The sequence below is a fragment of the Magnolia sinica genome, chromosome 17, assembly GCF_029962835.1.
Source record: "Magnolia sinica isolate HGM2019 chromosome 17, MsV1, whole genome shotgun sequence".
Classification (NCBI taxonomy): domain Eukaryota; kingdom Viridiplantae; phylum Streptophyta; class Magnoliopsida; order Magnoliales; family Magnoliaceae; genus Magnolia; species Magnolia sinica.
The window spans coordinates 70,641,778-70,657,467 of NC_080589.1; the positions used below are offsets into that span (position 1 = coordinate 70,641,778).

Below are 15,690 nucleotides of genomic sequence, written 5' to 3' on the forward strand. Positions count from 1 at the left end.
AAATTCAGGTGTGTGGAAGGTGTCATCGATTATAATGGATAGTTCATGGTCAAAAAAATCAATAACATTATTAAACGATCTCAACCATTTGCTTTTGGCCATCGTTACACCAATGGATGACCGAATGATCAAATCCGATTTCAATGCTTTGGACTATTTTGGACTATCAAGAACGAACGTTGATTTGAATTTTGTGTGGCTTCGGTTCGGGCACACAACCATAGGTAGCGATGGGCTGGGATTTGATCGCATGGTGCGTGCATGTACGTATTAGGTGTGCTGGAGTTGAATGTGATTCCAATGAACCAAGCTCCTTATGAGCTTAGGCATCAAAATAGCCTAATTATGGCCAAATCTATGAAAATTTATTTGACTACCTATTTGCCAATTTACAATAAATAAGATGATTTACAAAAGGTAGAGTTAGTCCTTTGAATGAGTTATTTTTGTTACAACGATAATAGCTTTTATCATTTTATCAATAAAACAATACTTGAAAGTAAAATACATGGAAAATCCTAATTTTTTTTATTAAATTGAAAATTAATATTATAGTATAATTGATAAATAAGTAAATAAAGTAGAGAAAATTATGGATGATAGTTGAATCAAGCGAAGCAGCCGTGAATGGTTAACTGTCATCTAAATCTAGACAATCATGTTTTGGCCTATTGATCAAGGCATGGAAAAATTACTAATTAAGAACTTAGGTATTTGGTATCCAACAACGAAGTTGTTAATAAAGAGTTAAACTAATTCCAACTTGCAGTAATGATACACTACATAGAAGTAGATGAAACTAAATTGAAGCTATACTAATTAATTCAAACATACTATAATATTACACTGGATAGAAGTAGAGAAGCTAAACTAGGCTAAGGTAAGGTAAGCATCAATGAGAACAAAAGAGATGGGCAACGCTATGTTGAATAAGATCGATCATTGTTTATTTGGAATGATGGGGGGCCTAAAGTTCTTCGTTCTTTATTGTTGTTATAGACTTTGACAAGCAATAACCTTGCGCATATTTGGCAGCATGAGATATTACGATAGTTGGTCATGGATTTCATGTAAATCTTTTTGATGCCTTCAGTTTTAGGATTTGAACTTCATTTTCACCAAGTGCGGTACATTATTGCTACGTAATGCCTACCGAGTTATTTAATTTTATCATGTCAGATTGAGTCTAAACACATTTATGCTATTGTTATAATTGATGAATTGCTACTATCATTACACCCTACATACCGTGATTCTATCATTCTATTTTGATAGTAAACAATTAGTCTGAAAAGGTTGACATCAACATATAGTTATGGTTGCAATGTGTATAGTTCTAAAACTCGCTGTATCAACTCAAAACTTGGCCAGATCAACTTAACTCTATGAGATTTCAAGGCAAGTAAATAGGAACTTGAATATGAGAGCGACTCAGATCAAGTCACAACAAATTTTGTTGATTCAACCAAATAACTCGGTCAACTCGACACGACTTACTCTGACTCGATCTGAGTCACAACAATTTATCAACCTACTAACTCAGTTGACTCGATGTGACTTGTTCTAACTAGTGCCGAGTCACTTCCCCTGTCAGAGGTTTTTGGAAGTAAAAATGAATAAATAAATAAAATATGAATTATGGGCCAGATATGAACCCTAAACCTCTTTAAGATATATATGCAACATTTAGTTGCTTATTTTCTTTTTCTTTTTATAATACTTATACAAAGATAATCATTCTAAATATAATTATTAACTTTCGAGTTTACTAAGCTAAGCTAACTCTTAAATGAACATCGAGTCAGAGTCAATTTTTTTTTTTTTTTTTTTAAACTACATTAATGAGTCAGGCTATAGGGGAATGCTTGAACTCTTAAATTTGGCCTAAGTGATGGGCCGAGCTTTAAATATAAGACCACTACCAAAGTCAGTACTGGAGTAGGCTAATGATGAAAGTCCTAGTGTTGGCTAGGTCCAATCATCTAGTGGGCTATATTTATATCGAAAGAATATACCGTTTAAAGAAATTTAATTTATAAGCCATTCATATTCGATGAATATATGCAGCTTAAAATTATTTTTAAATTATGGGTCATATTTAATTATTAAAAATATTTACATGATAGGACTCTTTTGTGGACAGGGGAAAACCTCTAAAAGTTTATTAAAATTGACTATTTCAAACCTTTAATCATTTTATTTGGTCTAGGCAGGGCCTTTTTTAACCTAATTATGTTGAAGGCGGAACTAAGGCCAAGGCTTCACAGACTACAGCTAGGCTGAAATGGACAATCATATCCATTTTTTAGAGTCCTAATTAAAGATTTTAAGGGCATCCTCATCCACAGTGCGGTCCATCATATCAATGTTCACCTATCCATGGCCTCTACTTGCTTGTACTACACACAACATATTTTGCATATAACATTTTATCTCGTCATGGTAGCTTATAAGTCTGCATGCATTTTTATCAGGCCCGAGCTTAATATAGAGCCATGGGAAACACTCTCCAAGAATTTAAAAGAAGGGAATGAACGACTGCGATGGATAGATAGGGAACCTTACGCTTATTGGAAAGGGAATGCCATTGTCGCATCAAAGAGACAACAACTCCTCAAATGCAATGTCTCTAATACTCACGATTGGAACGCGCGCCTTTATGCACAGGTACGTCATTGTTGTGGAGCCATATAACTCCCTTATCATGTTGACATTGGCAAGCATTCGTAGAGAATGGGACTGTTGATTTGGTAGGTCATTTGAGTGGATGTCCATTTAAGCTTGAGATTGTTGTGGGTTGGATAATTATGTTTATCCAGTTGCTATGAGTTTTCTGATTAATTATGGGTCGTTGATGTAACTGTTTCTTTCACAGGCCACTGATTGGATTACTACCTTAGCTAAATCCACTCGATTTTGAGACATAATGTACACACATGCAGACCCACTGTTTGCCACATTTGCAGTAAGGAGGGAAATGGAGATGTTGTGTAGAGTTAGAAGAAGTGAAATATGGTAGAGTCATGCTGATACATTACACAAGTAATAGTTATCTTTAAATCAAGATTGCTCATCTAGTGAGACACACTATATGAAAATTGATTTGAAATGTGCATTGATCAAATGATCCTAATCATCTAGAAAGTGGCCTTCAAATCACCGGCGAGGAAGAAAAAATTGTTAATATTTAACATTAGGTACTGAAAAGTGGAGGTAAGTGATAGGTAAACTCTTTTTATAAGTATCATTTTCAAAATACGCACTTTCATAATAAAACTCATTAATTTAAATTAATGGATCATAACCCTTCGACATGTATTGACTACATGGGTACTGCCCCTACCCATACTGACTACAATGTCATTACATTTGATTGGGTTAAATGTAGAACTAGTCGAGTACAAACTTGACCCAACAACTTCAAATATATTTTGCATTGTCTCACATGTGACAATGGCCTATCACCCAATTAAACCTCTCCATGTTATTCCTGTGCTGAGGTCAGTATAGGCACAAATAGGGCAATACCCAACCCATGTCCCATTCTTCCACGAGAGCGGATTTGGCAAGGCCGGGAAACGCAAAGTTCAATGAGGCTTTAATATGGTGGGGTTTAATTGGGCCAAATTCTACTGTCAGAGATGGAGTGATTGAAAGCATGTTTGAAAGTGATTCGGAAACATCACACAAGGCTGAACCAATCAAATCTCACTACATCAGGGCCTCATTGTACTAGGTGTTTTTCCTTTGCCTTATCAGATCTGCTCCCTTCCTCCACAATACACATCAAGTAAAAGAAACAGTAAACCATCGGCAAATTTATTTCTCCTCAAATCTTATGGTTTTTACCTTCTTACAATCTTTCTAGACAAACATGCCCTTTACTTATGTAGTTTAATCTCTTCCATATATTAAGACTTGGATAGTAGATTTTTCATAGTAGGTTATGCTGAACCTGCAAAGCTTTGAAGAGGATCTCAACTCAATATCATTCTCTTAACCCTTAATTATAATTGAATAAGAAAGGTGTCTCACTTCATTGTCAAGAACCCAACTATAGATTCAATTGGGCTTTGGACTTAAAATTCCATTTTAATTTTTGTCAAGATTCCCATCACCACTTATAGATGGCAAGATATTGGGGAGAATTAGTACATGGGTCTTGTGCAAGAATGACACTGGACAACTAAGTAATTAGATGATTGAAAACATAAATACACACATACATACATACATACATGCTAACAAGAAGCATCTGTAGGATTGGGTCAGCGAATCTCGGCAAGAATTTAAGCAGTCTAATTTAGCAGGCCAATGCACTCAAAGGTATTATTATGCAAATTGAATTGGTTTTCTAAGTCCATTTCTCCATCGACATATCATCTAACTTTAAATTTGTCATGCAATATTCATACAGATATAAGATTTATATTGAAGGAAAGGCATGGTCTGTAAGCGAGAAATATATATTGGCCTGCAATTCTCTTACTTTGGTTGTGAAGCCTCAATACTATGACTTCTTCACACGAGGTTTGATCCCTGTGCATCATTACTGGCCAATACGTGATGACGACAAATGCAGATCGATCAAATTCGCCGTAGACTGGGGCAATAGCCACAAACAGAAGGTAGTCTTCTTAATTTCATTAAACTTTCCCATGTTCTTAGTAAAATAAGAAACATGCTAGCCCATTTCAGTCCATCTCTATGTTTGATAACAAGATCATATGACAAAAATCCGAAACTAAATAAGAATATTTAATTTTCAAATTTATAAACTTGATGGCTTACGTAATAAACTTCATATTAAAAAAAAAAAAAAAAAATTAGTTCACTGCAATCTTTTCTTTATCATTCTGCTTGGGAAGGAGATGTAAGAATTACCCAAAGGTGGGCCACACTAGAGCATTGGTTGTCTGATTCTAGTTTTGGCATATGGTGGGACCCACTATTGGGTGATCTTCACACACAACTTCAGGTCGATTATACCTTGCAAATGTTTCATGTGATATGTATTTAATTAGGTATGACAATTTGTAAATTGTGTAAAGCATTGAGGGACAATAGTCTTCTATGGAAAAGACGCATGGGTGTCATCCATTAGAATCTTTGTCAATCCCTATGCATGTCAATAGCAATAAACACAGGTATGTTTTTGTTTCCAATCTTATAATTAAATTCAATGTCTAGGATCCTTTGGAATAACTAAAATAAGATTTTATAAGAGATCCCAAAAAAATTCAGGATTAACCTTGATCTGGTTTGTGGGGACCCATACCCTCCATCTCATATTACTATAGTTAAAGAAGTTCTTCCCCTCAACCATTAAAAAGAGAGGAGAGCATTGAACCTACTAAAGATGGGATTAGGCATCTTGATTTTGTTCGATTCCCTCCCTAAATGACACGTTTTTTTTTTTTCAAGCGTGTTCTCTTTCTTCTGTTCAAATACAACTAGTTGGACTATTAAGATGTTGTCCAACTAGCAATTTAGTACCAATACGTCATGTATGTACAACATGAAAGCATTTACATACGGAAAAAGAAATCAAATTAAGTCAAATTTACTTTTAGTCATGCATGAATGAACAAACCGTTCAGTTTTTTTAAAAAGAAAAGGAGACAATCGAAGCTCACTCTTTTTCTCTTATTTTTCTTTCGAGCCGGCCACCCTAGGGATTTTACTTTACGTGCTCAGTAAGTTATCATGGGGCATAGAAATATATGGGGTTTCTTAAACTATTCTCAAGTATTTATAGACTTATCAGCCTTTACTACCAAGCTTTTCTAGTCATAGAGTGATCTTTCTATGACAATCCTTATGGGTTACATAAGTTGCAAACAACATCCACAATATATACTTGTCTAACTACACAAGAACTTCGACCAAGCCAAACTCATCTAAGTTTGGACATTTTCACGTGTATACTATATGGATTTACGTGATCACCTTGTCTCATCCTACCAGACACATAACCTTCTATGACCACATTAAGGCCCACTATCCATGGTAGAGACTCACCGTAAATAAAATAGTGACACCATGTTTAATGGTCTATGGATTAAGTTATGCTGACTTATCTACTAGTCTTGTAATTTATTTCAAGTAGAACTTATCCAACTTAATTTCCTAAGGATACAAATATCTCAATGAAGTTTCCCAACAAATTTGTCCCAAACATGTCTATTCCATGTATACACGATAACAATGAGTAATAAATAATTCATTAATGAAAAAATATATAATTCACTAGACTAAAAGGATATACTTTCCAACATGACACCCAAAAGCATGGCTACACAATAAAAATCAAATGGTGCATGAAACCAAGCTGATCCACTTAGCAAGTGGATGACACACTGTAAAAAACAATGGACCAACACCAACCTTATTAGCTTGGATTTTGTTGCAAGTGATAAGATTTGGACCAAACTTCTAGACAAGTTAAATGTCATGCACATACGACATGCAAGTACTAATATGCTAGTTGGATTGCACCTTAGAAGTTCAACTAGTTATGCATTTGAGCATCTCTCTTTCCTTAGTTGGATATAACTAATGAGGGGGAAAAAATAAAGAGTAATGAAAAGTGTTAAAAGATTTAAATGTATAGTTGGGATAGATTGTAAGTATAATAAAACAGTCGTAAATAAGCCATTCTCCCTAAGGGCCCATTTGGGTACTACCAAATAAGTAGCTTTTTTAACTTTTGTAAGTTAATAAGTTAGTTTTCTTAAAAAAGTCAGTTTGGTAATTAAACTTAATTAAGTAGCTTTTTTGAAAAAGTAACTTATTTTTATCGATTATTTTTTATTGCTATTCAACTTTCAAAAATAACTTATTTCTTTCATTTTTACTAGTGATACAACAACTTTGGAATTATTTAAAGAATATGTTCTCTGTGGCCATGAAACCCTTCTAAGTTCATGAGATTGGAAAATCATCTAATGAATGGGTAGATGATCTAGTGGGCCCCACATGATGGTGGCCCATATCAAGGTGGCCCACATGATGGACGATCCACATCAAAGGTCCGCTCCTAATGATGAATGGCCCACATCCAAGGCGGCTGCACGATGGGCAACCCACATTGAAGGTGGGGCCCACATGATGGACAACCCACATCGGAGGTGGGCCCACATGATGGACGGTCCACATCAAAGGCGGGCTCTACATGATGGATGACTAACATCAAAGGTGGGCCATACTTAATAAGTTGTGCACATTAAAGGTCATCCCCTAATGTTGAATGGCCCACAACCAAGGTGGGCCTTTCATGATGGATGGCACACATCAAAGGTGGGGCCCACACAATGAATGATCCACGTCAAAGGTTGACCCCACATGATGGACGGTGGATGTGAGGGGGACCAAACAAACTTTCAAGATAATTATTCATGATGTTAGAAACCAAATATACTTTTCTACTTTTTGGATGATAAGTATGTTGTTTACCAAACATGCTTATCTACTAATTAAGTAAAAATCAAGATAAGCTACTTATGGCATAAGTATCTTATCTAAAGTAACCTACAATTCATACACCCCCTAAATCTATTTAACCCGAGATCACTTTTCAAATGCACCAACTTTCCGGTTTGTACGCGTAAGTTCATATTTTGTATGCAACATGAGGAATGACAATGCCGGAGTTGGAAGGTTGTATAGTACATTTCAAGTTTCATTTTTATACAAGTGCAGCCCATGGTTGACAACCATTGTATAACAAGGCTCATTGTATATTGCCCACACACCAAAAATCCCCAAGATTGGCCTTTTCCTTGCCTGAATGTGAACAATTGTGTTGTCTTTGACCATGTATTAAGGGGTTATGATTCTTCCAATCTTGGAGATTCTTGATGAGTGGACTATCCATAGGGGCCTTATTATCAACTGTTTGGTTCACAACCATGGGCCCCACCTTTCCCTCTCTTGTGAAAGCAGGATGGTTACAGAACAACTTCAAAGAAAGACCATTGTATAATACTTTGTATAATATATACAGAGTTAGCTAATTCGGAGTTCTCAATTGCAAGTGGACAACCCCAAGTTGAAGAAAACTGAGGCCTTTAATAGTAGTCCCTATTTCAGTTTAATTGGTTTCTTTTCTTTTTTCTGTTTCTTCTTTTGTTCTGCTCTCTTGTGAATCTCAATCGTTGATCATGTGTCGAACCAAGGATAGAAATCTTCACCATCGACATAAATCCATTGATAGTAAGCATGTCTTCATTGAAATATCTAGAGATATTCATAATGAATTCGGTGTCACCAGGTGTGAATTATAAAATCTAACACTTTTTTATATGCCATATCATCCAACTCATCACAAAAAAATGGCTAAGATGATACAAATCTACACATGATGAAAAATGCAGATGCTACTCTCTCATGTGATGAATGATTTTCTTCATGGAATACCCGCGAACATGGCAACACGTCCCATATCTGGTAGGTCCCACCATGCAAATGCCCTGGCAAAAAATCAGGCATGTCTACAAATCCACTGCGGAAACAACTATGTTTAATATGGACCATTTGATCACATTTTTCCAGATACCCATTTCACATACAGGTATCATCTATCCAATGAATTTGACTAACCTGATTTATGGGCCACCCACATTTGTAATGTGGGTCCCACCTGAAAAAAGGCTCAAATACTACATACACATGGCTTAGTAGCTCCTTTGGGAGTATCAGGTTCAAGTGGGCTCTACCCCAAGTAGCTATATCAGTGCACATACTTGATTCCACCTCATTCCATTCATTAGGTAAGTTCATCATCATATTTTTGAACGAAAACTTATGTTTTACTTGCCTTATTAATTTGAATTTTGCATCTCCATGAAATTGCCAGGCCCAAGAGATCGGGAAGGTGGCAAGCAGTTTCGTTCAAGAGGAGCTAAAGATGGATTATGTGTATGATTACATGTTTCACCTCTTAAACGAATATGCTAAGCTATTGACATACAAGCCTACAATACCTCATAAAGCAATGGAATGGTGCTTGGATTCCATAGCATGCCGTGCAACAGGATTAGAAAAGAAGTTCATGATGGAATCCATGGTGATGGGCCCAAAAGATTCGAGTCCATGCAACTTGGGCCCTCCCTTTGATAGTGCAGCCCTTCAAGCAATGAACAGAAGGAAAGAGAATTCCATAAAACAAGTGGAAACTTGGGAAAAAAGAGCTTGGGAAAGCCAAAACATTTAGACTTTCTATTTTTTATTTATTTAGGTTATGTTTGGTTACACCAAATTAGATTGATCAATCATTAATATCATGATATTTGGTGCAACCAAATGCACCCTTACTCTTTTTCTTATGTAATAAGAGAGACAAGGTTTAGACATGCATATAATTAATTAGCTCAATTGATTATTTGTAATAATATATGCATTAATAATGGAAATTCAATTTATAAGAATTCCAATGAAGTTGAGTGATTTCAAGATACAAGGGTTGTGAATCTTGATATATTGCATATAGTGTTTTGTATTATGTTTTACAAAATTTGTTGTCCCATGGTACACTTGATCCCATTCATTGTGACAAATATCGTCGAATCTCGTGTTCTTATCATAGGAAATTGATAAAGTGATATTATCATGAATATCATGAGATTTCAAAATCTCTGAATATGTTCACTAGTATGTATGAATAGAGTAATGAGATTTTGCAGTAGCAACAACAACAACAACAACAAAAAAATAAAAAACTAATGAGAGGGATTCTTCTGATTGTTCTTGAGAACTTGAAATTAGACAAAATGATTAATGGCAAAGGTAAAGTTGTGGTCAGGAAAGTTTTGTGTTATTCTTATCTTGATCATCCTAAATGGGGGACCACTTATCTTGGTCATTTCCACTTCTACAAACTTACCGAAAATACTCATACTGTATGACCAACCAATTACTTGAAATGAAAGGATTCAAACAAAAACACAAATTAACTTTCTACAACCATGAAAATGGGGTTTCTAGGTTTTGCATGTAATTGAATTGTGGGAATATGATAATCCCTTTCATGAATTATTAGAACCCGCTGTCTCACACTTTACCAAGATCTTGTAAAATATCTCTTTGTAAGTTTTGTTAATGATACATGAGTGTAGATCTGCACACCTCCACACATGTGCCATCATGGCACATAGGTCTAAGATTAAATCCATCCACCGGTTCATGTTTTTCTTAAAATTAATTTGGTTCAGTCTGCCCTAAAATTGAAAACAGGTAGATGGGTTAGAAAACTTCGGTCAAGTATTTTAGAGTTGTTCATTTGTTTTACAAACTATGGCCCACTTGACCAATGGATCAACCTAACTTTGGGCTACGATTAATACATGAGTTTTGCCTTTCTAATGAATGGATTGGATCTCAAACTTATGTGGCATGATGGCAAATGTGTGGCTGCACCTAAGCTGTATTGCACAAGCACTTGGACTTAACAAACCTAATCTCTAACCAAGCTAGGTGATCGACTTTCCTATAACCCCAGTCTGTGGCATGGCCCACTAGGATGATTGTATGACATCCACTCAGTCCATCCATTTCACTGTATCATATAATTAAGATGTAACTCCAAAAGTGAAATTCATCCCAGACTTAAGAAGGCCACACAATAGAATTGTTTTTCACGTGAATGTCTACCAAACATGCATTTTTTTTACGCAAGCAATTCTAAATAAACAATTCTAAGAATCATCACTTGCTAGAAGCAACACCAAACAACCCAATACTACCTTTTCACAAATGCTTGTGGAGCCCACCATGGCCAAGTCTCATCTCAAGATCAGATTAGTCTCTCTCTCTCTCTCTCTCTCTCTCTCTCTCTCTCTATATATATATATATATATATATATATATATAGACACACATTTTTAACCAAAAATAAAATAGATCCAAATTTCAGGTGGACCACACCACAGTGAATAATAACATCCCCGTTGAAACCATCATAGGGCCTACCATAATGTTTATTTGTCATCCAACCTGTTGATAAGGTCACATGGACCTGAATGAATGGAAAACATAAATACCAGCTTTATTCAAAACTTTTGTGTCCTCTGAGAAGATTTTAACGGTAGACATTCAATACCCATTGTTTTTTTATGTGGTCCACTTGATCTTTGGATATGCTTCAACTTTGATCTCATGCCCTCAAATGAGCTGGAAAAACGGATGAACCGCATGGATAAAACACATATACCAAAGTGGGCCCCACAGATTCCTTACACCACGTAGCCCTGTGGTGATGGGTTCACCACGCAATCTGCATCCGGCGAGAAATGATCACCTACAACATTTTGTAGGCTAACTTCGCAGGCAGCCACATTTTCTCCCGGTGCGCTCCGCCCTCAGCTTCTTCTGTCACCAAAACTGGGGCAATCCTCTCTTTCAGAAGGTCAAACCTTCTTAGACTCGCTACTGAAGTGACGTCACCAAGTATATGTGCTGTATCCGCACCGTCAATCTATTTGGATAGATCATTTCATGGCACAAGAAAAAAAAATGGGGAAGATCCAAAGCTGGAGTAGACCACACCACAGAAAACAGTAGGGACAGTGACACCACCATTAAAACTTTCCTAAGGTCCACCGTGATGTTTATTTGAGATCCAACCTGTTCATAAGTTAAAACTTACAGTAAAGAAGGGCTTGATGGAAAACTTTTGTGGCCTTACAAGTTTTTAACGGGGGGGGCGTCACTCTCCTCACTTTTTTCTGCGGTGGTGTCCATTCGAGCTTTGGATCTTCCTAATTATTTGTCTCATGCACTAAAATGATATCTCCAAATAAATGGACGGTGTGGATACAAAACATACATCATGGTTGTGCCCATAGAACTCGGTAACGTCACTTCGGTAGCAAGTCTCCCTACTCAACCTGTAAGTAACTAATCCGCGTCCATCCGAGTCCTACTCTCCCACACTTGCCAATGTTGCACGTGAAAACGAGATCTGATCCTTTCATCAGGTGGTCCCCACGTTATATGCTCCACGAAGAGAAATCAGGAACGTCCACCTGTCTACGCCCGACTGACCTGACATCATGAAATTTGACGGCTTAGCCGACGCCTGGTAGCACTGTCATGCGGAACATCATGATGAGACCTTATAGCCGCTATGATTGGCGCAAGGACAGCTTTTGAGACTGTCAGCGCGCTGCGCGCACAATGCCTTCACCTTTTTCTCCTTTTCTAATTTCTAATCAAGTTACCTCCCGGTCTGACATCCCTTCCATATTGTTTACCATATGCATATTCTGGAAACAAGGAAATAACTATGTTAATATAGATTGTTTTGAGATTTCATTTTTTTTTTTTTTTTTCAGTCCATGTTCATTTTTATAATGTTCAGAAATTTTTTACAATAGTTATAAGGCTCATTTTTTTTAAATTGGCCATTTATTTTCTTTTTGAGATTGTATTCTTTTGAGTGATATTGGAGCTTTCCACCGTTATAATAATTTTTTTTCTTTTTGTCCTTTTATACCTAACTTGTTTTCACTAAGTTAGCCTTTAATATTGACCTGCCTGCATTTTCAATTTGATTTCTATATCTATTAGTCTTTTCTATCTTTACTTGTATGATTATGTTTTCTAAATAAATATATTTTTTTATTATATTTCATTCAGTTTTATAATCTTTTTAAGAAAAGATTAGCTTTTCAATTAGTGCTCCTAAATAAGAATATTTTGTCCATTTTCATTCCCTCAACCAATAATTCATGTACCATATTCTGATAATAGTGAATCTGATTCATGACAAATTTATTATTTACTATTTCATAAGGAATGAAGTTTGCGATAGTATGTTTATTAGATCCTATATTCTTAAGGACATTTTTTTTTTAGTGTGGTCCAAATGCTCTTTAGTAGATTCATAAGAAATATAAATGTTATATAATTCATTAGACAATGTATTAAAAATATAATGTTTATAGTTATTGCATCTTTATATTCATTTTTGTTGGTTGAATTAATTATAAATGAATTTGAAAGGATATAAAAGACCTTTAGAGTTTCCAAAGCAAAACTGGTTTTTTATTTTCATCTTTTGAAATTTTGTCCAGAGTGAACAATTCGATTCTGAACAATTTAATAGTAGGGTTGACTGTAGTGGTTGATAAACAAACAAAGCTTTATAATTTATATATAATTGGCTAAAAATTATAAAATTATTAGTGAGTTGGAAAATTGCAAGATTCTCTAACAAAAATGATTCTTGTGGTTGATTTACGCAGTAGATTTCGATTAAAGACTTTGGTTACAAAAAATAGAGGAGTTAAAGTACTATTTTTTGTTGAAATAATATACCATTTTTACTTTATGAAATTTTATGATTATTAGAGAATTTAATAAGACTTTAGTTACTACATTACCTAATATTTCACAGATTTCAAACAAAAATAAAAATAAAAAATAAGAGAATATAAAAATGAGAGGAGTGCAGAAACAGTGCATGGATGCATGAATACTATAGGCATTCTCGGGATGTGTGGAGTAGACTACAAGCTGATTTCCATTGTGAGAGGAAAATGAGGAAACTGGACACCCTTTTCCTCCAAAATGGATAGTATGGTGTTCCTGACTCTAACCTTACTCTTTGACTTCAATGGCTTCCTTGGCTTTGAATATTTGTTCCTTTCAATTCAGTAAAGTGTTGGCATATTCAAACTTTTCAAGAATTTTATAGGGGGCAAATTTGGCAAGTGTAACTGTCATATGGAAAACATATGCCAACACCCGATCACCTCCATCCTCCTTCAACCAACACAACTCCTCACACCTGCCTCTCAATCACCCACTCTACCCTTGATGGTCTGTTAATGTGGTGTTCAAATAAAACTTTAACCAGTACCCTAGGTACCGAATGTAGACTTATAAGCATTCCTTTCCATCACGCCAATCTCTCTGGGTAAGGTAATCATCCCGTCAGCGGTAGATGATACTTCGCATAATTGGTACCTCAAGTACCTGTGGTGCAATTTTATCTCTTTCTGCCTTGCAGCCACTGTATGCATGGTTTTTGGGATTTCCAAGGGGTTTATCTTTCACCAGACTTGGGTGTCATTCGATCAAGTCCGTGATCATCTCCATGAGGTGATGGAGACCCTTTCAACTCAACTTGCGTGGATTTTCAATACTTTGGAGTCTAGCAATTGTGATTTGATTGGAATTGTGCTAATTCATAATTTCCAGTATCCTGGATGATCAATTGATATCTGATATAAAAGAGTAGTGGGCTGGCCAATCCAACCCGACAATCATCTTTAGGTTGCGCCGAGGAACCTTAATATCCAACCCATCTGGATTTTTAAGGCTTTTTGGGCTGGTTAGATATGGCTTTATCGGAATAGTGTATGTTTCGAGCTTTCGAAGGGTGCCAGTGATTTAGTCAGAATCGGATTGGTCGGCCATTTGATCCGCCTATCTAGTTTGCCAGTTATTCTCGGGATGTAAGGCCCGTATCCTATACCGTACCGTTCCACAGGCTTTCGTGGTCCTGCCGGTCGAATTCCGGCGACCCGCGATTTATTATCGGTAGTTGCGCACGATCCTAGGTCATATCCCGTATTCTAGAGTCGGCTCGACTCAAGACTTATACCCTTGTAATCGCGCCGTCACCGCAGTTTCGACGCCATATCTCGCATGCCGATGTGATACCCGAGTCAGGAGATGTGGCCCCGTGTTTAGTTCGAGAAAAACACCGCACGTTGTGAATTTCGAGAAAATCTCTAGGACACGTTACATCAATCCATCAATCAATCAAGTCAAATAAACCCATACCCTACCCATCTTTCTCTCACCCAAAGTCAACAACACCCATACTCATCACATTCCTTTCTTACTAATAAGTCAACAAGTACCATATCCTCCATTTATTACATCACATTTTTCTCTCTTTTTCAAACCAATTCTCAAGCAATCTATGAAAGCCAAAAACGTCCAAGCTCCAAGCTCCATGGATAGAGATTATGTGGCCCACCTTCCTACCTCCCATCTCCACCATCTAAAGTCCATCTCAACCGTTGTAATTGTTCCTTTGGATCTCTAGTATGCATTGGCAGAAGAAGGAAGAAGAAATCTAAGGTGGGTACTTCTTTCTCTCTCTTTCTCTCTTTCATTATTTTGGTGTGATGAGATGGTAGTGTGGCCCACCCGGATGTACCCCACCTTGATGTATGTGATGTCCAAACCGTCCATCAAATGGACCCCACGGCCGTCCAAGCCATGTGGGCCCTACTTAATAGTGATGGGAAAACACAAATACCAATTGATCAAGTGGGCCACGTCCACGTGGGACCCACCAGCCGTGGGAACCACACATGGGACCCACCTTTATAAATACGTCCACGTCTAGCGTCCCTAGACGTTGTGAGCATGGACAGACAGTGGGCGTACTTACAAAAATGGCTTGGTTTATGCTTTTCGACAGATTACTCATGCAAGCCCCACCTTGATGTATGGATTTAATCCACACCGTCCACCCTTTTTCCCATCTCACTTTAGTCGTTGAGCTGAAATGTGAAGCCGATCTAAACCTCTGACATGCCATAATGCAGGAAACAGTGGTTTAAGGTGATTTAAACGGTTAAGGCCCACTGTGATGTTTTTACATTCCAAAAATATTGCATATTGGACTCGTTAGTTCTATTACAAACCGGGGAGACCAGTAGTCGGTGTGGA

The 15,690-nt window shown here is 36.7% G+C and overlaps 2 protein-coding genes across 7 annotated transcripts in view; both read left to right on the plus strand.

Moving 5' to 3' along the window:
- The window catches only part of LOC131230787 (uncharacterized), a 39,686-nt gene extending 30,216 nt beyond the window's left edge, over positions 1–9,470 (plus strand). For all 6 annotated transcript variants that reach the window (XM_058226760.1, XM_058226762.1, XM_058226758.1 and 3 more), the window contains 4 exons: positions 2,475–2,667; positions 4,262–4,326; positions 4,418–4,628; positions 8,858–9,470. In XM_058226760.1, the coding sequence (XP_058082743.1) occupies positions 2,475–2,667; positions 4,262–4,326; positions 4,418–4,628; positions 8,858–9,214 (826 nt within the window). In that variant the 3' untranslated portion in view covers positions 9,215–9,470. The remainder of the gene's footprint in view (positions 1–2,474; positions 2,668–4,261; positions 4,327–4,417; positions 4,629–8,857) is intronic.
- LOC131230788 (uncharacterized) overlaps positions 1–15,690 on the plus strand; it is a 48,422-nt gene that overhangs the window by 4,097 nt on the left and 28,635 nt on the right. The gene's annotated exons all lie outside the window — the stretch shown is intronic.